This window comes from Capra hircus, chromosome 22 (assembly GCF_001704415.2).
Source record: "Capra hircus breed San Clemente chromosome 22, ASM170441v1, whole genome shotgun sequence".
Lineage (NCBI taxonomy): Eukaryota > Metazoa > Chordata > Mammalia > Artiodactyla > Bovidae > Capra > Capra hircus.
This window is the reverse complement of record NC_030829.1, coordinates 29,791,003-29,814,413: the sequence shown is the minus strand read 5'-3', so window position 1 is coordinate 29,814,413 and position 23,411 is coordinate 29,791,003. Positions and strand designations below refer to the sequence as shown.

General features: G+C 44.4%; 1 protein-coding gene across 1 annotated transcript; it reads left to right on the top strand.

Annotated features, from left to right (window-relative positions):
* On the top strand, window positions 8,794–11,606 carry GPR27 (G protein-coupled receptor 27). The gene has a single exon (XM_013973698.2). It carries the CDS (start codon window positions 9,146–9,148, stop codon window positions 10,286–10,288), a length of 1,143 nt encoding a protein of 380 aa, XP_013829152.2. The 5' UTR covers window positions 8,794–9,145; the 3' UTR covers window positions 10,289–11,606.

The following is a 23,411-nucleotide window of genomic DNA, read 5'->3' as shown; positions in this document are numbered from 1 at the left end:
CGCAAGATGGAACCAAGATTGCTGGAAGAAATATCAACCAACTCAGATATGCAAATGACACATCCTAATGGCAGAAGAGGAACTAAAGAGCCTCTTGATGAACATGAAAGAGGAGATTGAAAAAGCAGGCTTAAAACTCAACATTCAAAAAACTAAGATCATGGTATCCAGTCCCATAACTTCACAGCAAATAGATGGGGGAAAAATGGAAACAGTGGCAGATTTTGGGCTCCAAAATCACTGCAGATGCATTATTGCAGCCATGAAATTAAAAGACACTTGCTCTTTGGAAGAAAAGCTATGACAAACCTAGACTGCATATTAAAAGGCAGAGACACTGCTTTGTGGACAAGGGCCTGTATAGTCAAAGCTATGGTTTTTCCAGTAGTTGTGTACAGATGTGAGAGCTGGACCATAAAGAAGGCTGAGTACCGAAGAATTGATGCCTTTGATCTCTGGTGCTGAGAAGAGGACTCTTGAGAGTCCTTTGGACTGCAAGGAGATCAAATCAGTCAATCCTGAATATTCACTGGAAGGACTGATGCTGAAGCTGAAACTCCAATACTTGGGCCATCTGATGGAAGAGCTGCCTCATTGAAAAAGACCCTGATGCTGGGAAAAATTGAGAGCAGGAGGAGAAGCAGGCAACAGAGAACGAGATGGCTGGATGGCATCACTGGCTCAACGGACATGAGTTTGAGCAAGCTCCAGGAAATGGTGAAGGACAGGAAAGCCTGACATGCTGCAGTCCGTGGGATCACAAAGAGTTGGGACATGACTTAGCTACTGAACAACAACAATTTGATTTTTGAGCAAATGGGGGGGGGGATTACAGAAGTAGTAACTCTGATATGTACTATTCATATCATGATTCCATACACAGGAAGAGGACATGTAAGGAATGGGTTTTATTCTGTCATCTTTGTCCTGATGATGGAGTCCACCTTCTGAAAAGCAAACTTTAGATCACAACACGATTTAACCACTAGAGGGAGCTGAAGTGGCTATTAAATAATGGAAAAGAGAAGAGCCACATAAAAAAGCTTTTCTCTCACTTCAAGTCCTTATTGTAACTCTTTGAAAAAATTTTTCTAATATTACATAAATATCAAAAATTAAATTTTAAGTGGTGACAAGAATAGATTTTTGCTTCTTCTAAATGTTAGAAGTGTTCATTTTCAAGCGATTAAAAATTGCCTATAGCATAATGGTGTTGTTCAGTGGCTCCAGTAATGTCTGACTCTTTGAGACCCCATGGACAGCAGCACGCCAGACTTCCCCATCCTTCACTATCTCCCAGAGTTTGTTCAAATTCATAGCAGAATGGTTTCTCAATTCTGTACCAAATAACACAACCTTCAGTTTAGTATTTATTTACAAGGAATTGATAGGTTTTTCCCTCATATTTTAGTCAGTGCAGCCCTGTATGGGTACTTACTAACAATTCAGGCTTTCAGGTCAGGCAGATCAGATTTTAACCATTCTTTACCACTACAGACTTTATAATTAACTTCGCTAATTAACATCAGACTCAAGGTTCCTCATCTGTAAAACAGGGGTACAGAGTTTTATAGAAGTAAATGGGACAGTATATGCAAAATACCTCTACGCACTCCAGTATTCTGGCCATTAGCAGTCCGTGGACTGTCCATGGGGCTGCAACAGCCAGACACGACCGAGCGACTTTCACTTTCACTTTGGTGCACCACTGAATCTAAAGACAGTAGCAGCTTTTCCAACGGGGAGACACTACACTGTAAAGCTACTGACTAAATGAGCATCTCTTAATCCCTCTTCTCATTTCAGCATCAAAATATGTAATGCTGAAGCAAACCAAGACACGACCCTTGTACACATAACCATATGGCAAGACACACTGATTTCTGAGGCCAAACCCAGGGAAGGGCCCAAGAATTCACACCTTAAAGGCCTGCATTCACTTAGAAAGCAATGCAGAGTCTAGACCTGCAGCATCCCTTTAACAAGGATACAAAAGTGACCTGACTTTAACATGAACTGTTTCTTTTTCTTAGGATACTCAGTTATATAACCATCACTACAACCTAAGTTTAGAACAATTTCTTCAACCCCAAAACAAATGCTCTGATACTCATTAGCAGGTACTCTTGAAACCCCTCTACCTCAAGTCCATGACAACCACGAATCTGCTTTCTGTCTCTATAGGTTTGCCTACGCCAGTCACTTTATGTAAGTGGAATTGGACAATATGTGACCTTTTCTGTGTGACTTCTTCCACGCAGCCCAATGTTTTCAAGGTTCATCATGCTGCAGTATATGTCAGTACTTTGTCCCTTTTTTAGAGTGACGAGCACTCCAATATAGGAGAATTCACATCTTGTCCATCCATTCACTGATGGACAACTGGATTGCTTCCCCACCTTGGCTAGCATGACAAACGCTGCTATAAACATTTGTGTACAGTTTTTCAGCAAACACATTTCTACTTCTCTTGGGTATATACCCAGGAGTGGAATTACTCAGTCATGTGTAACTCTATGTTTAACTTATGAGAAACTTGCAAACTATTTTCCAAAACAGCTGCATCATTCTACATTTCTACACCAGCACTGCATGAGGGTTCCAGTTTCTCCACATCACCATCAACACTTGTTATTCCCTGTCTTTTTGATAACAGCCATCCCACTAGGTGTGAAGTGGTATTTTACTATGGTTTTGATCAGCATTTTTCTAATGATTAATGATGGTAAGCACCTTTAAATGTATTTATTGGTCATTTACATATCTTTTTAAAGAAATGCCTATTCAAATCCTTTGCCCAATTTTAACCTGAACTGTTTGCCTTTTTATCGTTGATTTATGGGCATCTTTACATATTCTAGATACAATTCCCTCATCAGACATATAGCTTGACAATATCTTCCCCCATTCTGTCTTTTCACTTTCTTGAAGGAGTTACTTGAAATACGAACTTTAAAAATGTAATAAAATCCAGATTATCTATTCTTTCTTTTTGCTTATCCTATTGCCTAAAGTTGTGAAAATTTACTCTCAGGTTTTCTTTTAAGTTTTACAGCTCTTACATTTCTGTCTATGACCCCTTTTGAGTTAACTTTTGTATATGGTGAGAGGTAAGGGTCCAGCCTTATCCGGGGGCTTCCCTGAAGGCTCAGACAATAAAGAATCTGCCCATAATGCAGGAAACCAGGATTTGATCCCTGCATGGGGAAGATGTCCTGGAGAAAGGAATGGCAACCCTCTTCAGTATCCTTGCCTAGAGAATTCCATGGACAGAGCGGCCTGGTAAGGCTACAGTCCAAGGGATCACAAAGAGTCAGACAGGACCGAGGGACTAACACACACACACAGAAGGGTCCAACATCATTCTTTGCATGTGACGAAAAATGTTAAAAGAGCTTTCACTAAAATATATTTTGCTTATTAGAAGTGTGACAATATGCCACGCATATACACATAAATGATATCTTCAGTCATTCATTTAAAAAACACACGCAGCAAGGACAGTATTTTGAGATAGGATTTGATAATTTTTCTTCCTCTCTTTTTCCCTATCCTTCCCCTCACTGAAGCATACACCAGGGTCCAGGGCTTCCTTGCCAAGGAGAGGTTTACAGAAGGTAGCTTCCTGACTTTTCTGGGACCACCAATTCCCAGGAGAACCGATCAATTATACTCTCCATAAAAACAAGAAGGAACAGTACTCTCCTGTGCTGGAGTAGGCAGGCAGTCCCCAGAGATGAAGGCAGAAGGGAGGAGAGAGAGCACTGGCAGAGGGCGCATTTGTATGAGGTTTCCCACATGTAGTGTTGAGAGGCAACTAACACAGTACTATTCCAGATTCTCATACCCCAAATCTGACATGAGGCAGCTAAGAACCACCAAACCAAAACGGCTTATAAGGACAGAAAGAAAGTGATGAAACATCACTTTCCTCCCACACACACTGCCCTGAACGACTGTGTGCTGGGCAATCTGGGTGCTAGCCTGGAATTATAGCACATCCTGAAGAAGAAAAGGTCCTTGATGAAACCCCAGAAGCAGCAAGGTTCCATTCTTTTTCTTCACCATCAAGGCCAAACGGTAACTCAGTCAGATATTAAATTCTATGAACCAGATGCATTTCTGGCACCCCTGATTTTATGGACTGACATTCACATCTGCCACACCAATATCAAGATATATATACAGCATCCTCCTAAGCTAGGTTGAAGTGGAGAATAGGAAAGTCAGTCAAGCCATGGTTAGCCAAGGCATTTATAGTCTGGTAAGAGTTATAAAGGTCTCCCAGGCAGTGCAGTGGTAAAGAATCCACCTGCTCCTTCAGGAGATGTAGCAGACATGGGTTCTATCCTAGTCGGGAATATCCTCTAGAGGAGGAAATGGCAACCCACCCCAGTATTCTTGCCTGGAAAATTCCATGGACAGAGGAGCCTGGCGGGTTGCAGAGAGTCAGACATGACTGAGTACGCACGCACACAGGAGCAAAAAAAGTATTCACCACTTATTACACACCACCTGGGTGAACACCTTGTGTTACACTCTTTTTGCAAATGGATTGAATGTAATGGAGCCTTCCCTGAAAAAAGGCCTTTGAGGTTCAAAGGAGGTAAAGGACGTGGCTAAGGATGTTGTTGTTGTTTAGTGTGTAAGCTGTGTCCAACTCTTTTGTGACCCCATGGACTACAGCCCACCAGGCTCCTCTGTCTGTGGGATTTCCCAGGTAAGAATACTGGAGTGGATTGCCATTTCCTCCTCCAGGGGGTCTTTCCAATCCAAGGAAAGAACCTGCATCTCCTGAATGGCAAGTGGATTCTTCACCACTGAACCACCACGGAAGCCACTGCAGGCAGATTCTTTACCGTCTAAGACACCAGGGAAGCTCCTAAGGATACATGCTGATAACTAGTGGGACTTGGCTATGAACTAAGGTATACTTAACTCCAAGCTCATTTTCAGTCTTGAAGTCAGAACTGACTCCCATGAAGAGGCCAAACTGATGGCTATCCTCTGATAATACCAACTGGGCACAGACTTCGGCTCATGTTTTCTAAGAGTTGGGACGCAATTAAGTCAAACCAACTTTCTCTAACTTGATGTTCAGCGTGCCCTGGCAGATGACTAGAAGCCAGAAGCCTGAGGCTGGACAGGAGATGTCCACCAGTCTCCCATGATTATGGGAACTGTGGCCTTGACTGAATCTGTCGAGGCCTGTCAATCAGTCTTCCCAACAGCAGACTTCCATTACCACACACAACATCTACCCGTGCAGCAAAGAAGTAACAGAGCTACTTTGGGGTGGAAATCTCACCTTTTCTATCTATGGACAAAGGAAAAATAATGTTATAAGCAAAATTTTTCTTATAGTGAAAAATCCCACATAGCTATTATGCTTTGAGACGCTGGCATTCAACTCAACTTGGTACCTAAGAAACTATTTTAAATTCTTGTGTGAAGCTTCCTAGAAACAATAAAAGGAAAGCAGTTGATTCCAGCAATGAAATGTTAAGTTCTTCCTTAAGTATTAATCTCCCGAACAAATGGTAACAATGCAAGAAGCAGGCATATAAGTGCTTTGAGAGTCACGATTTTTATATTTTCTACTGCTGCTTCGGCTATTTGAAGCTGGGTAGATGACTAAACCAAAGCCCAAAGAGAAGTACATTAAGTCACAGACAGAAGTATGAAACACCAGAGAACTAAATTAGAGAGAACTAATGTCTCTTTTTTTTGGTCCATTTCTGAAAAACAAATCTCTTAGCACTCAGGATTATACAAACACTTAATTTTCATTTTCTCATATACACACTACACCTCAGAGGTGAGGACCCTCAGAAATCATTCGGTCCAATTTCTCTTTTTATAAATGGGAACATTTGAGATCCCAAGAGGTTTAGTGAAATGTCATGTGTTCATTAGATGTGAAGATTTCATCAGCGTGGGAAGGGTACTGAGGAGCAAGAATACCTGGATTATACTGCCCACTAAGTCATGTATGAGTTTACACAATCCAAATGCTGTATTAGACGGTTTTGAAATCTCTCCCGTCTTTGAAGGGGCTTTAGTTCTGTGTCTGTGAACACTGGGCTTCCCTGGTGGCTCAGCAGTAAAGAATCTGCCTGCAATGCAGGAGACCCAGGTTTGAACCCCTGGGGTTGGGAAGATCCGCTGGAGAAGGAAATGGCAACCCACTCCAGTATTCTTGCCTGGAGCATTCCATGGACAGAAGAGCCTGGCGGGCTAAAGTCCACAGAGTCACAAAGAGTCAGACAATACTAAAGCGACTAAGCATGCACGCACACCTGCACATGAATATCAGTAGGTTGCTTGTTTTTAGAAAGTTAATAACTTTCTTTGCCATTACAATAAAGGGGCAGTACATATGCTGGTCATGAGCACGGGCTTTAGAGTCAAACATTCTCTCTTCCAATCCCAGGTCTTACGCTTACTTTAGGTGAAAGCCTGAACAAGTTACTTACCCACTCCGTCTCATCTACAATATGGTAACCACAGTAGTATCTACCACAAATGGCCATTATAAGAGATAACACACATCACATATTCAGCATACTGCACAGCACATAGCATGTGTTCAGTAAACACAGGCTGCCATTCATAAAGGAACTGGAGCTGGTGACTGTGTGTGTATTAAAAGAAGGCATCCCTTCCTCTGGGCAGATGCAGCCCGAGTGCAAATGTCCACATCAAGGCTGGATCTCATTCTCAGCAGCTATGTGTCTGGCTCAAAAAATTAAAAAGCGAAATCGTTTCCCAGTATCCTATGCTGATAGTGGTAACCACTGACTTGTCATCATGTAAGCCTTCTAGAAAACTCTTCAGAGGGCACCCACTTAGATGGGCAGGAACACTTTTGGTCTTCTTTACTTTTCCTTCCTTCTGCCTGGAATGCTGGGGGAATGGCTGGGGTGTCAACAGCCTATTGATCACGAGGAAAGGGCTAAAAGGTTTTCAGAGACTTAGTCCTTCAGCAAGTAATTCAATGTTGGCAGCCATTGACCTCCAGACTTCTTGTTTCATGAGGAAAATAAACTCCTGTACATTTTTTGGCTACTATTATCAAAATGTAATTCTTAACCAAAATACCATCAAAATCTACTCCTATTATCTATAAACAAATCAAATATTTGTAGACCTGCCTGGTCAGCCACTCGTCCCTGGCCACTTAGGGACCCTAAGTCATGCCCTCATTGGCCATCACTTAGATTTTTACAAAAGGTCAAAGTCCCTAGGTGCTTGCTATTCCAAGTGTGGTCTGTAGATGAGAAGCATTAGTGTTGCCCAGGAAATTATTAGAAAGGCAGCCTCTTCCGCCCCATCCAGACCTCCTGAATCACACAGTATCCCTAGTGATTTCTGTGCTCACTGAGTCTAAGGCTCTGGACTAGACTTACTGACTCTGCTCAGTCATTCCTCTTAAAAACTACTGCCAAAATCATCCTCCTGATGCACATCAGTAGTTTTCTTATCATGCCACTTTCCTCAAAAACCTCCAAGGGTTCCTGACTGCCTACAGACTAAAGTTTAGACTCTTTAGCCTGACAAGGCTTTCTATGATCTTGTATCATCCTGGAAATGTCAAGGTGCCAGCCATGCCAATAAATAATATTCTGCATAAAAGCAAAAAACAAAACAAAAAACAACCCATGAGTGTACCTAAGAACGAACCTGTCTTAATTCTGGCTCCTCTATCCCAGCCATTGGGGATACAGAGTTAGAAAATCTCGGACACAGTCCCTCGTCCTCCGGAAGCTTAGTAATTAGCTGAAACATTAATGATAACTATTAAGCGCCAAGAAGGAAATGAATGGGCAGTGGTACAGGGTAGGCTAGCCTGGGCAGAAGAATGGCCCAGACGATGGGGAACCTGTTGAGGGGCTGGCCCGGGCAGAGGGAAGAGCCCCTGCGAAGACGGGAGTGAATCTGGAGCGGCTGAGGACAGGAACAGGCTGCCTTTCAGGCTAACCCAGAAAACTCGTATCCTGGGAGGAAGGCAGCGGGAGATTAACCTTCCAAATCACTTAAGGGAAAACGCTGAATTTCTTATTCCTAGCAAAAGTCTTCGCTGGGACCACGAATGAGGCAGAGAGCAGGGTAGCCTTCAGAGTCGCTCAGTCCAGCCCTGGACATCAGGTTGAGTGAAATCTGAATCTCAGCTCTACCACTTTCCAGCTCTCAACTCCCTTGACCTCCAAGCCCCTGCTTCCTCAGACAGAAAGTGGGTTTAAGAATAGAACCAACTTTGTCGTTACTGTGAACACGGAGGGAGATAATGCTGGTAAAGCTCCCCAGAACACTGGCACCCACGCCAGTGCTGACCTGAATACTAGAGGTTTCAGGGCTGCGGTGATGATGATGGTGATGACTCTTAATCACTATCAGCTTGCGGGTGAAGAGTTCAGTCCAGATCCTCCTGTCCACCGCCCCCGCCCCAATCCTAGAGGCCTCCCGACCTTAGCATCCCAGGCAAGCTCCCCCGACCACCCCGCGCACGACCACCGTGACCCCAGGGCGGGCGCCGGGCGCCGCCGCAGGACCCCGTTACCTGGGGCCAAACGCGACCTGTCGCCACCTCGCGTCCTGGGCCCTGCCTCCCTCCCGGCCGCCTCCCGGCCCCGCAGCTGCGCCGGCGGCGCCCCCAGCCCAGCCCTGCCCGGGCGGCGCGGGATGCCTCGGCGGGGCTGGCGGCGGCGGCCACGCGGCGCGCTCCGGCGGAGGGGAGGGGGCTCGGCGGCGGCGGCGGCGGCGGCGGCGGCGGCGGCGGCGGGGGGCAGAACCCAGAGGCGCGGCGGCGGCGGCGGCGGCGGCGGAGGAAGAGGAGGAGGAGGAGGAGGATGCAGGGGGCTGCGGGCGGCGGCGCGGCCCGGCCCGCAGTGAAGCCCGCGGCGCCCGAGGCGCAGGGAGTGGCCGTCGCCTTCTGCGCGCACCATTCCTGAGATGGCGGCGGCGCGGCGGCAGCTCGGGGAGCCGAGGAGGGGTCAGCCGGGCGGGGGCTGAGCCCCGCCGGCCCGGGAGCTCGCCGGGGACCCCTCGCAGGTGGCCGAGCCCCGGTCGGCAGGCAGGCCTGCAGAGCGGAGAGGCCGGGGGCGGCCCCGGAGCGGAGCGCGGCGCCCGGCCCGGGGAGGCCGCGATGGCGAACGCAAGCGAACCGGGCAGCGGCGGCGGCGGCGGCGGCGGGGAGGCGGCCGCCCTGGGCCTCAAGCTGGCCACGCTCAGCCTGCTGCTGTGCGTGAGCCTGGCGGGCAACGTGCTGTTCGCGCTGCTCATCGTTCGGGAGCGCAGCCTGCACCGCGCCCCGTACTACCTGCTGCTCGACCTGTGCCTGGCCGACGGGCTGCGCGCGCTCGCCTGCCTCCCGGCCGTCATGCTGGCGGCGCGGCGGGCCGCGGCCGCCGCGGGGGCGCCGCCGGGCGCGCTGGGCTGCAAGCTGCTCGCCTTCCTGGCCGCGCTCTTCTGCTTCCACGCCGCCTTCCTGCTGCTCGGCGTGGGCGTCACCCGCTACCTGGCCATCGCGCACCACCGCTTCTACGCCGAACGCCTGGCCGGCTGGCCGTGCGCCGCCATGCTGGTGTGCGCCGCCTGGGCGCTGGCGCTGGCCGCGGCCTTCCCGCCCGTGCTGGACGGCGGCGGCGGCGGCGACGACGAGGACGCGCCGTGCGCCCTGGAGCAGCGGCCCGACGGCGCCCCGGGCGCGCTGGGCTTCCTGCTGCTGCTGGCCGTGGTGGTGGGCGCCACGCACCTCGTCTACCTCCGCCTGCTCTTCTTCATCCACGACCGCCGCAAGATGCGGCCCGCGCGCCTCGTGCCAGCCGTCAGCCACGACTGGACCTTCCACGGCCCCGGCGCCACCGGCCAGGCGGCCGCCAACTGGACGGCCGGCTTCGGCCGCGGGCCCACGCCGCCGGCCCTCGTGGGCATCCGGCCGGCCGGGCCCGGGCGTGGCGCGCGCCGCCTCCTCGTGCTCGAGGAGTTCAAGACGGAGAAGAGGCTGTGCAAGATGTTCTACGCCGTCACGCTGCTCTTCCTGCTCCTCTGGGGGCCCTACGTCGTGGCCAGCTACCTGCGGGTCCTGGTGCGGCCCGGCGCCGTCCCCCAGGCCTACCTGACGGCCTCCGTGTGGCTGACCTTCGCGCAGGCCGGCATCAACCCCGTCGTGTGCTTCCTCTTCAACAGGGAGCTCAGGGACTGCTTCCGCGCCCAGTTCCCCTGCTGCCAGAGCCCCCAGGCCACCCAGGCCACGCTCCCCTGCGACTTGAAAGGCATCGGTTTATAAGTGGCACTACCGCCACCTGCACCCCAGCCCGGCCTCTCTCTTTGGCTTGGACAGTGACGTCTTTTCTGCCCCTTCGGCCCCCTTTTTAATTTTCTACGCTGCCTTCAAAACGACTCTCGAAGTGCATCACTTGGATTGTACAGACTCCAATTGTGCAGGGGTAGGGTTTCGAAGTCCCAGCCCCACCCCAGCCCCTGCGATTGTCCTCCTAAATATATTTTCATCCTGACAGTAGATCCTGGAGTCTTTGTACTTGTACTGATGTCTTTTCTTCCATGTGTTACTCTTTTTTTTTTCTTAATAAAGGCTAATTTTCTTCATGCAACCTTTCCTAAAGACCATGGCCAGTTTTCTACAGAAGCTATTTTTGACAACCTCAAGTGGCATTACATTTTGCAGTGAAGTAGAGGAACCCAGAGGGGCTTCACCAGTTCGATTTCTTGAGGGTCTTCTGTTGGAAGCAGGAGACAGAGGGAAAGTTGTCTCGAGTTCCCTCTGAATTGCCGGCCTGGGGTCAGCTGGACTGCTCTGGTTCTTGGAAGGCGTTGAGAACTTTGTTCAGTATTGATAGTGAATTTAAAGAGCAGAGATGGGAGAGAGTAGCAAGGAAGTCATTTTTAATAAGTAACAACACAAGTAAGATTTGTTTCCTACCTTGCTTTATACACTAGGAAATGCCTGTCAGTGACAAACTGCTCTTTGTATTATACCAATTCTTGAGTGGCAACATTTCTGTAAAATTGTACCTTTCAAAAGAGTAAAAAGTGTTTTGGTTAGTAATGGTGTGGAGAAAATAACAGTATTGCATGTTTTCGTATGTACTGATTGTGGTTGATGGATTGGGAGGGCTCTCGGAGACAAGCAGAGTACTACATGAAAACTGTTCAGGTATTTTTGGCCAATAAAAATTAAAAAACTTTATGGAAACAGTTTTTGCATTGAGGAGCCCAGTTTTATTCTGTCTTATGAAACTGATTTCCACTTTGAAAATTGTTCTTCTTTCGTTCATGGCATAAATGAATGGACTATAATGATACTCTACTTCTGTGAGACAAAGCATTTCCTTAAAATGTTTGCTAGGTTAAGCTGTGCTGTTCTCCTAATGGTTATTTTAAATTAATAATGAGAACTGTAATTTTAAGTACTATTTATTTGTTAGGCACATTGTAACCCTAAATTGAAAGATAAATTCTGCAAGTACTGTACAATATTTTTTCGCTTACAATGCTACATTTTTATCAATGTATCTTCCGTTTTGAGGGTTTATATCTGTATTTCTCTTTGCATTATATAAATATACCAGTATTTTCATTCTGGAGTGGGTTTTTGTTACTGTTGTTGTTTGAGGCTGTGACAGGTGGTAATAGATCTCTAAGTAAGGTACTCATGTTCTATTATCCTTTTAGTGCATACTATTTAGTTCACCATAATTTCAAAGACATTTAGAGGCTTGTTTACTTAAAATGAAACATAAAAATCTTCAGATCTTCTCTTAAAGAAACAGTATATATAGTTTTAGAACTTTTTAATGAATCTATAAAACATGAGTATGAGCAGAGTAATCACTTTGATAAAATAATAATTAACATAGGTGCAGTAAATATATTGACATTTCAATCGGGCATAATATAAACTATTAAATATTCAGTCCAAGAGGGATTAAGTCATAAGTGGGTGTGGCCAGCTTATCCAGGTGAATGGTCAGCATTATTTTATTTTTTCTGTAAATATCAATCAGTCTATGCAGAGAGTCTCATATTTGGAAGACATGAGTAATTATTAGCCTATCTATCCCCAGATCATAGACCAGGTAGACATTAATTACCCAGGGGCTACTCATCAGATATCTCGGCTTACCTAAAGTCAGGTCCGGGAAGTACCTATCTCCTCATCCAACCCTCCACCCACCTAAGTGATCCAAGTTTAGAAACCAGAAGTCACTAAGCCCATGTGATATTCAGAACTTTCAGCACGTGCCATGGCACAGGAGCCGGTCCGTCAGTGCTAACTCCCGTGCAGCCCCACAGGCAAGCAGCTCAAGGGCACAGAGACATCCCGTGGGCTCTCTATGGCCTTGAGTTCATGGATATTGTTTCATAGGAGGAACTATAAGTCAGGGATTCTCAAATGTCAACATTCATAATAATAACTACCTTAAGTACTTGCAGGGTCCAGAGATGCTTATTAGAAGGAGTTGAGATGCAGCCCAGAAAAAAGCATTTTTAACAAGATTCTCAGAAGTTGGGGGCAGAATTGCAGGCCTCTGCTCGAACATGGATTTACCATGTGTACAAACTTGATCTGCTTTTGTTTTGCTTTGTTCTGACTGGATGACAGATTTCTAATGAGGAATCAGGTGACAGGTAGTGAGAAATGACAGCCAACTGTAAAGGAAGAAGAAAGAACCAAGAGAGGCAGAGAAATTAGCTGTCCAGGGGAATACTGTGCAGGAGCAAAAATCCCCTCGCACCTCAAAAGCTATTTTCAACATTGAATTTATTAAGCCTGTACTTTGATTATTAATTCACATTAATAAAGAAACCATCAGGAAAAGCTTAGTTGTGTTTCAGAATAATCATTGTACCAGGATAGGTACAATGTATTTGGGGAAGACTTCCATTAAAATAGGAGCCCCTGGTGGCCCAGATGGTAGAGTCTGTCTGCAGTGCAGGAGACCTGAGTTCGATTCCTGTGTCGGGAAGATCCCCTGGAGAAAGAAATGGCAACCCACTCTAGTATTCTTTCCTAGAGGAGCTTGCCTAGGCACGCTCCTCCGTCCATGGGATCCACAAAGAGTTGGACATAACTGAGCGATTTCACTTCACTTTCCATTAATATAGTTCATTTCTTTAATTGAAAATTTTATTTAGCATAAACACTCCCGCTCCTCCCTGAGTGAAACAAATGAGTTATGTCTATACTTGAAGCAAAAGAAAATAGATGGCTTGTCTATAAATCTTTCTCTGCATATCCTGGCATGGAATTCTTCGGTCAAAAGTGAGCATTTTTAGGTCTTTTGATACCATATGGCCAGATCACTTTGCAGAAAGACTTCTATCTACTTAGATTTCCACCTGACCATTCTTTTTTTTTTTTAAATGAAGTATCTCAAGTAAAATGCAGATGAAAATAACATTAATAATCATCGGAATAAATAGTAATGTCCACTTCCACTATTCAGCCATGTTTCCCAAATCTTGTCAGTCTTGCTGCACTGGTTTCTACCTTTTTTCTTTCCCTTTCCTTTCTTCCCTTTTTCCTCTTCTTGCTTTCCTTCCTCCCTCTCTTATTCCTCCTCTTCCTCCCATCTCTTTATTTTCTTCCTTTCCTTCCCTTTCTTTTTTCCTTCCTCTCTCCCTCCTTTTGAAAGAAAGAAAAAATGACACCAACACTTCGGCCAAGTCTTTGGTTTCATCATCAGCCAGCTACATCCTCAAGTCCCCTGCCTGTAAGAGGCTCAGGGTCCCAGGCTCAGGAAGGGATCATTGGGTTGGCAGGATTGGTTTTGCTCTTCACTGTCTTTCCATGACCCATAGGCTCAAGTGCAAATTTCTGGTCTGCCCCAGGCAGCCTACCGTGGTCTGGCCCATCCCCCAACCTGGCCTTATCCTCCCCTTGTATTTCCATTTCTCCCTTCTCTGGTTGTCTTTGTACAAGCTCTAACTAGGAAGCCCGTCCCCGTTCTCTGTGTGGGGAATCCCTCACCACCTCCTCTAGGCCAGAGGCAATATTCACAATATTTGTTAACTGGGATGGTGCAGGCATAACTGACCTGTACAGCTGTACCCTTGGTCTTGGGTAAACGTCAGGGTTGTGCTGGACTCAGATCCAAGATTTCTGGAAGGCCTTCTTAGCCCATTCACCACTCTGCTGGGCTCTCGGGGTACACGGTGTATACTCCCTGCATCCTGGTGCGTCCCTAGGCTCCTGACTCCCCTGCTGGTCTCACCTCCTCCCACTCCCTGCTCAGGCCTGAGATCCGGCCACTCCAAGTCGTTGGCAGTGCCCTGAACAGATCACACTGGGTCACACCAACTTGTTTTGCGTGCATTGTTTCTTGTGTCCAAAGTTTTTACTCCCTCTTTTCCCAACTCAACTGCTGTTATGTTTTCAAACACATAGGGTGAGCTTTTAGACATAAAGGTGAACTAACCTCCATATAGCCAAAGCTATGGTTTTTCTAGTAGTTATGTATGGATGTGAGAGCTGAACAATGAAAAAGGCTGAGGGATGAAGAATTGATGCCTTCGAACTGTGGTGTTGGAGAAGACTCTTGAGAGTCCCTTGGATTGCAAGGCGATCAAACCCGTCAATCCTAAAGGCAATCAATCTTGAATATTCATTGGAAGGACTGATGCTGAAGCTGAAACTCCAATACTTTGGCCACCTGATGCAAAGAGCCAATTCATTGGAAAAGACCCCGATAGTGGGAAAAATGGAAGGCAGGAGGAGAAAGGGACGACAGAGGAAAAGATGGTTGGATGGCATCACTGACTCGATGGACGTGAGTGTGAGCAAGATCCATGAGATAGTAAAGAACAGAGAACCTGGCATGCTGCAGTTCATGGGGTCACAGAGTTGGACATGACTTCATGACTGAACAACAACAACCTCTACAGAGAGAGAGATGTTGTCCCCATGCAGGCCCTAAAAGATTTTTAAGTTTCCAAACACAGTCATTAGATCTGAGTGCCACAGTGGAATGAGTAGCAGGTTTACTGGCTTCCTGGCATTTCAAGCTGTCTGTGAGTTCCAGTGGGTGAAATTATAAAACGTGGCAGACCCAATATACCATTTTTCATGCCCTTGGCAGATGTGCCACTCTGTGTGACCTTCCAAGACCACTGAACTGCAAGACTTCCTCTGGGAGGGGCAAAAGAGGTAATGAGAAGCTGTCTCTACCCATTCATATTCTAGGCCCACAACAATATTTTTTGCATCGTTTATTCTCAATAGCTGTTTCTGGAGTAAAAAGAATTAAAAGCAAATTTGATCTAAGTCCAAGGAGTTCTTTACGCTTTTTCTTCAACTTGGACAAGACTTTTGGCGTCTAATTCATCCCAAGAACAGAGCTCTCTTGCCTTTCCTTTTCCTTCCTTTCGGGATATTTTTGCTGAGGATGTGATGCTTGGAGCCATAGCAGCGTTCTTGCAACCATGAGAAGAGATACTGTCAACATGGTGAAAATAGCGGACCAGAAAGATAAAAAGAGCAGGTATCTAATTTAACATTGTTGAGCTGCTTACCCAAAGAAGGAACCTCATATCTCTAGATTTTAGAGATACCTCCCTTGACAGATATGCCTGATATCCTGGAATTCTATTCACAAATTTTTAAAAATTAGACTCATTTATTCACATTTCCGATTATCAGATCATTCAGCCTGGCTCTGGAAAAAATAATAAACTAGATTAGACTATCTCTTAGGTTGAAATACATCTGGAAGATTTTTTTAAATACCTATTACAAGACTGGTTCTATTTAATTGCATTTTATAAAAACTGTTACCATGATCAGTATATTTTTAAGCTTTTGATATGATAAATTTAGTTATAGCAATCTGGAAAACCACCTGAATGAATCCATATAATCCATAGGTACTACAAGCCACTAAGAAGCTGGTTTCTGTTTTGGGCAATGCAGGGAAACATGGAGATAAGAAAGGTCCAATTTGCTTGCTGATGAGGTAGCAAGCTAACTGGAGAAACCTGGAACATGTGCCTCAAACCATAAATCAAGGCAGAACATAATTTATACCAGAAGAGAGATCTAGTTAAAAAGCTTGGGATAACAAGACCTCATAGCCAATTGCCCAGAAAGGGCCGTAGGCAGTCTATCTCTGGTTGCTCAATGAGGGAAGTAGGAAAAAAAAAATCAGAAGATGGAAAAAAATTTGTCCAGTTTGCATCTTCTCCAACTTTCTAAATCCCACATTCTCCTCACTCTGGGGTCCATTTTCAAAATAAATTTCTCTAAGGGAAATAAAACCACATGAATTCTCTCTTCATAGTTTTCTGTTCCAATTCTATGTGAATGCTCACATGGGATGTAGTTGTTACAATGGAGCAAGTTTGTTACATAAAATTTTTTTGCAGGGAGAGTCAGCAGATTAGATTAAAAATATCAGACCTGAATAGAAACCAAACAGGTAGCTCTCAAGAAGACCACTCCTCTCCCCTCCCAAAGGAAGTAGCAGCTCCCACTACACAAAGGGGTATTTTTGTGCTTTCGCTCAAGAGAAAAGGAGAAGAAAAGTCTTAGTATATTCAGTTCACCCTGTTATATTGGTTGCACGCATTTAAGATAAATAAACAGTTTTCAATTTATATCTGAAAGCCTGAAGACTCCAAGTCACTTCAAATTATACAGAGAAAACATACATAAATGTTTGAAGTTGCAATGTCAAGGCATAAATGCAATTCTCTTATTTCTCAGTAACGTTAAGGAGATAGGTAAATTAAAGCTATTACCACTTGGCTTCTAGGAGGAATAATTTAGTCATTCATAAGTTAAGTTTTAAGTGGCTAACCTACTCTAGGTGGAAAACATGTAAACTGAGAGGAGAAAATATATTTTAAAACATCACCCAATACATTAGCCGAGTTATGCCAGTCTGTGTCGCTCTCTAGGGTAGAAATCTTAACTTTCTGCCAGGATGTGCTATCTGAGAAGTACACACTGTTGGAACCTGTGTTGGAACCTGGAGGGTGCAATAAATGGTTTCATTTTCTTGAAGATGCACAGATGTGCTGTAATCTTGAAAGGCTTTGAAAAATTGCTAAAGTGGCAACACTGACTTAATACATGCCTTATTAAAATATTTTCTAGAGATCATAAAATTTAAAATACACGAGGAGATGAAATTTTCCTTGCCGTTTTCATTTAACAAGTTTATTTTTTCCTTTTATCCCCCCATATATTTTCCCCCTATACTTCCTGAATCCTGACCAATTTGCAATGTTTTTAGTAGAAGGGAAAAAAGGAAGAACAAATAGGAGAGAACCCTTGTCACAGGCATTCATTCCAAAGAGCGGTATACTCAAGAGTCTAACTGTACAGTGTGTAGTTCTTTTAACCCACAGTCACAATCTGTTTCATTTGCATATCTAGCTTGAGGAATTATGGGATACCAGAGCTATTTCTAGAACCTGATTTGCATAACTGTTCTAATCCTTTATGAGCAGGGTGACATGTGGTCTAACAAAAGATTTTTTTTAATTTTTAATTTTAATTTTTAATTTTTTTAATTTTAATTTTATAAAGACATGAAACACTTTTAGATATACATTTAATACCTGCCTCTATTGAAAGGAACACAATTATACAAAGGCTAATCTTCTGCTAGTGGCATATGACTTGACTTTACTGTAGGAGGAGCAGCTTTGTTCACTGAAAGTTCGTCATTTTAAGTTTGTTTGTTTTTTTTCCTAGCACCTCTTGGTGAGATTTAAATTCATTTAAATGTCATAAGAGAATGTACTGTTGTAATGAGCCTCAGGGACTCTCCCTGTCTCCCAAATTTCTTATGGGTAGATGGCATATTTGAGTTTGAAACAGAGGCAACAAGAAATACTTTCACACATTCTCGTAGCATGTGGAATGTGAATGCTCTTGTGACCAAAGAATGTAAGTTTATCCATTTCTGATCTGAAGATTCTTGTTCCATTTGGTTTTCAGTTTCTCATTATGATATTTTTTTCAGGACTGAGATAAAGATGAAAACTCCACTTTGGATGTTTGAACTCTGACCACTCTCCATGCCTCACACTCCACATTCTACTTTTTCCCACACCTGGGCTAGCCAGCCCCAGTGGGGAGGAAGTTTCACCCAGCCCTGCCTCTCTTGGTCTCAGTAAAAACTTAAACCAACCAAACTGCCTTGCTGGTGCCACTCTGGCCTGTCTCACGTCTGCTCTGTTCTCACCAGGCAATCCCGTGATGTGGGTCCTCAGTCTTGTCACATCCTCCCAGTGTGTGCGGCAGCATCGGCTCCAAGATCCAAACCAATTTGTGGGGCAGGGCAACCACTGAACAAGAACGCAGAAACCAAGTGTTTAAGATCACAGAACGAAGTTTTAACTGTAACCAAATGATGCTCTTTTGAAAAGGATGACTCCATTTGTATTGATTAGGGTAGAAGTGGAAGTGTTTTAGCAGAGTCCCTGAATCAGAATGGCTGAACTGCTTCTCTGGGCTGCTGGGTGACTCAGGAGTTGCTCTGCAACCTGCTGGCGGGTTAGCCCTGCCTTCCCTCTCTGGTTCCAAAGTAGACAGATTCAATGCTGCATCTCCCTGATGGAGTGCAACTTACTTTTAAGCCAGTGAGGCAGATCATTTCTGCCCACATTCCATTGCTAAGAACTTGGTCATATGGTCATATCCGGCAAGGGCTGCTGATCTCGAGATGTCATATTGAGCGGCCCAGGTGCCCAGCTAAAACCTCTCGGGAGAGAAGCAAGGGTAGAGGGGAAAAGGAGGGAGGCGCGAAGAGAGAGGGAAGAGAGAAAAGAAAAAGAGAATTTGAAAATGAATGAATTGTGGGAGACAATTGAAGTCTACCAGCCACAACTTCCATTCCCCTAACTAAATCCAGGAAAATTAATGAGAGTATTAGCATCTGTTGTCTGAAAGACTAATGTCTATAGGCAACATTTAACTTCCCAGAACCCAAGCATGACACAGTTAGCAAATATTTTTCTGAAATTTTTTTTACTTTGAGCAGCAAATATTTTCTTTTAAAATTTATACAAGAATAAATATTTATTCATATATCCATGTCCTGGGTCTGAAAATGTTTTATTCTTCCATTTCGAACTCCAACTTGGGATTTCAAAAATATATCTTAAGTGGAAATGTTTAGGAGGAAAGGTTGATCAGTGAAAGGACCGTGGCAATATCTAAGCAGAGAGCCACCTTAAAGAAAAAGGATTGATGTTACTGCTGACACACCAGGCCATGGCCATCTTATCCCACCATGGACCCTCTGGAGAAGGGACCAAACTGATTTGCTTTAAGACAAGACAGGAGAGGTGACAGTTTGAGGGTGCGGTAGGCTGTGGGTAGAGCTGTAGCGATACTGGCATTGAGTTGCTGCTGTTGCTAACACCCTAGATGATGGAGCTGTGGGGCTTCCTTAAACAATTGTGTTTAATTTTGTTAATGTTTAAGAAATTCCACAATAACAAGTGATTGTTTTGCTTGTTTGCTTTGAAGAATGAACCACATACACTCATGTCAACTTCAGCCTTGTCCATAGGGACAGACCTGTGACAGACCTGTTCCAAGTTGCGCCGAGAAAAACTCCACTTGTGAAACTTCTCAAAGGCTATTCAGACCTACCTTTAATAAAACGCAATTTTCTCCAATACTCCCTATAAAATTTTTGAGAGTTTCTGCTTGCTAAGTCACTTCAGTTATGTCCGACTCTTTGCGATCCTATGGACTATAGCTCCACCCGGCTCCTCTGTCCATGGGATTCTCCAGGCAAGAATACTGGAGTGGGTTGCCATGCCCCGCCCCAGGGGTTCTTCCTGATCCAGGTGGGTTCTTTACCAGTAGTGCTACCTGGGAAGCTCTGAGTTTCTGCTACAAAAATATTTTTCATAAATTACTTCTCTCAAAGAGGTGAGAAAAAAATTGGATCCCAACAATGTGGAAGTTAGTGCACTCTGAAGATGGGAAATGTTACATCTCAAATTATCTTACCGGAGCCCTTCCCCTCAAGCTTTAAAGAGTGACTTCATATAAAAATGTCTTCCTTGAAACACAGTAAAGTGAAGAGCTGACCTAAAACTGGTATTTCTTTAAACAGTACACACACTGTTTAAGTATACAAAATGTTTACCTCTCCGTGACTTTGAATGCAAGATGATAGGCTTTCTCTTTTTAATTTTTAGAATACCAATTTTGTAAAACCCCACTGGGGGGCTTAACTTTTTTTTTTTAATACTGTCATTTCAAACTTTGCACAATACTGAAACAAAACCTTATACAAGCAGATACAAAATATCTTCAGGATAAACCAATGGTTCTCACAGACAATTTACCCCAGCCCCTAACCCCTGGGGACATTTGCTGATATCCAGACACTTTTGGGTGTCACAACTCAGGGGAACTACCATCATCCAGTAGGATAGGAACCAGGGGTGCTTCTAAACACTCCCTAATGCACTGGACAGCTCCACAACAAAAACTCAACTGACCCAGAAAGTTAGAAGCGTCAAGGCTGAGAAACTCTGGGTTACAGTAAGAAAATGCCTGGAAATATTCTCCTCAGTCGCAACTCCAAGGATCAGGGCATGGTTTTGCCTGGCTGGCGCAATTCACGCTACGTTAAGGATGAAAATCCCCTGTGGACAAAAAGAGGCATGCTCTTTATGTATACGTTACGGTAAACCAGTGCATTCTATCATCAGAAATCATGCTCGTACCACGATTTTTCACTTTCTTGCTTTCAATCTTTTGTGATATATCTGTTTGATTGATACGCTTACTAGAGTGAGCTATTACAGTTTGCTGCAATATTGGACTTTCTAAAGCATTGTGATGATTTAGGGGCCCAGTAAAATAGAATCCTGGGATATATGGGGAAGTGGGACAGGTAGAGGGGAGTGTCTGCTTAGGGGTTCAACAGCTGAGTCACCTGGGAGGGTGCATTTAAAGAGTAAGAGAAAGAAGCTTGGGCCTCACGCCCCACCACAGAGTCTGCAGGAAAGCCAAGGGACCAGCTAGGCTGGACCCAGGCCTGCTTCCCTAATCTTACTCTAAGGAACTTTGAATTGACTCCTCCAATGATCCATGTAACTGACACTAAACTGCTCCAGGGGGACCCTTCTGCAAACTTCCCTCTAGAAGCAGTATATGGGAGGGGTGGACAGGAGAAAGAAAATGCATTCGTTTGTGTCTGGAGATCATAACTACTCTGAGGGCTGCAAGAAAAGACAAAGACATTTCACTACATGTGCGACTTCTAATTCGACAGGCATCTCATAAAGCAGCATTAGTGACGCAGCAGCTTTTCTACAGAAACATACTCCTTTACGCTTTGTCAGTGGCCCTCAGCCATGCGTGCGCCTTAGAAGGAAATGAGTACCTTTAAAAACATAATCCTAACATCCCGACCTCATCTAAGACACGTCAAGTCGGACTCTCCAAAGATGGTGGATGATGGAAATGAGAATGGTGCCTTAAGAACAGCACCCTAATTAGTGCCTCTCACCTGGGGAAATGTATACTCTGAAAGTGGTCGGGGGGACAGAGGGGAAAATACACTTTAAGGATTACACTGTTAAAGATTATCATCTTGGGGACATGTTAAAAAAAATACTAGAACAAAAGCAATTCTTTTTAATGCAGAAGGGAGTGCTGAGGATTAACAAATCAGAGGGGACCAAAGAATGAAAGAAAGATTAATTCGGAGGATATTACCTGAGATACTCGCAATAGGTTGAAACAGAAAGATCGTAAAAGGCTGCTAGTCAGTTCTAGACAGTAACCTTCATTGCATAGCAAAACCATCCTGCTTTTAACATGGAAATGGCCCCCGACTTTATAATCTTCTAAAAAATGAAGTAAGAAGAGAGCCAGGGTGAGATTTCTGATGTTAGAACCAAGGAAGAATAAAGTTTGTATGTTTCATCTATCACTGGTCTGGTTTGCTAAAGTTCCAACAAAACACTACACTGAATGCTGGAAAGGAAGGTGTCTTCAGTTAAATGAGAGGATGTGCAGGGGAACACTTCTGGCACAAACATTTCTACAGTTAGACACATGTACCCCAACGTTGACTGCAGCACTGTTTAAAATAGCCAGGACATGGAAGCAACCTGGATGTCCATCAGCGGATGAATGGATAAGAAAGCTGTGGTACGTATACACAATGGAATATTACTCAGCCATTAAAAAGAATACATTTGAATCAGTTCTAACAAGGTGGATGAAGCCAGAGCCTATTATACAGAGTGAAGTAAATCAGAACAAAAAACACCAAATACAGTATATTAACACATATATATGGAATTTAGAAAGATGGTAACGATGACCCTATATGCGAGACAGCAAGAGACACAGATGTATAGAACAGTCTTTGGACTCTGTGGGAGAAGGCGAGGGTGGGATGATCTGAGAGAATAGCATTGAAACATGTATATTATCATATGTGAAACAGAGCGCCAATCCAGGTTCGATCCATGAGACAAGGTGCTCAGAGCTGGTGCACTGGGATGACCCTGAGGGATGGGATGGGGAGGGAGGAGGGAGGGGGTTCAGGATGGGGAACACATGTACACCCATGGCTGATTCATCTCAGTGTGTGGCAAAACCCGCTACAATATTGCAAAGTAATTAGCCTCCAATTAAAATAAAATTTTTTAAAAGTGCTGCTGTTAAGAAAAAGGCTGAACAGTTTTCATGAAAGTCGATGGATTTCTTTGCCAAGAAATCCAAAGATCCATTTGAGTTTGGTCAGTAGCTTCTGCCATAAGATCTATTTCTACCTTAGAAAGAATGGAATCCACTCACAACATTTATATCAGACTAGATTGTTGACTTAGGTTTTCTTGCATAAATTCTCACCTTGCCTTACTTTTAGAAATTCTGGCCTATGAAGTTCCAACTTCCATGGGAGCTTGTCCTAGGGACTGGAAGAAGCAGCACCACCATACCATCTTTATATTATAGCACAAGGCTTTGAGTGCTTTGCACAGAATTATTTTAAAAAACTGTCCATGAAACATGACCACAAGCTTTTTGCAACAACTGTTTGATAAGTGCTGGTAACAAGTTAAAAAGTAATAACCAAATAGAACAGCACACTCCTCAGTAAAAACAATAACCAACGAGAGAGGTAACAAATGACAAAGCTCTGTTTTTCTTTGAATGGTGGTGCATCAGTAGGTTCAGTTCTAAGTTTTCTACACGCGATTCACATAATATTCTCTTGGCTGTGTATACGCAGTTTTTAGGTATTGATTTAAAATATTAAGTTGATATATAAAAGTAAACTTTTATAAAAGCTACATGTCTTTTAACCTGGGGGAAAACAGATGATTGACCCAATCAAGTTTTCACCACTTATGAAAAAGGATGTGTGGACAATTATGTGAAAACAGCACTGAGCAAAATT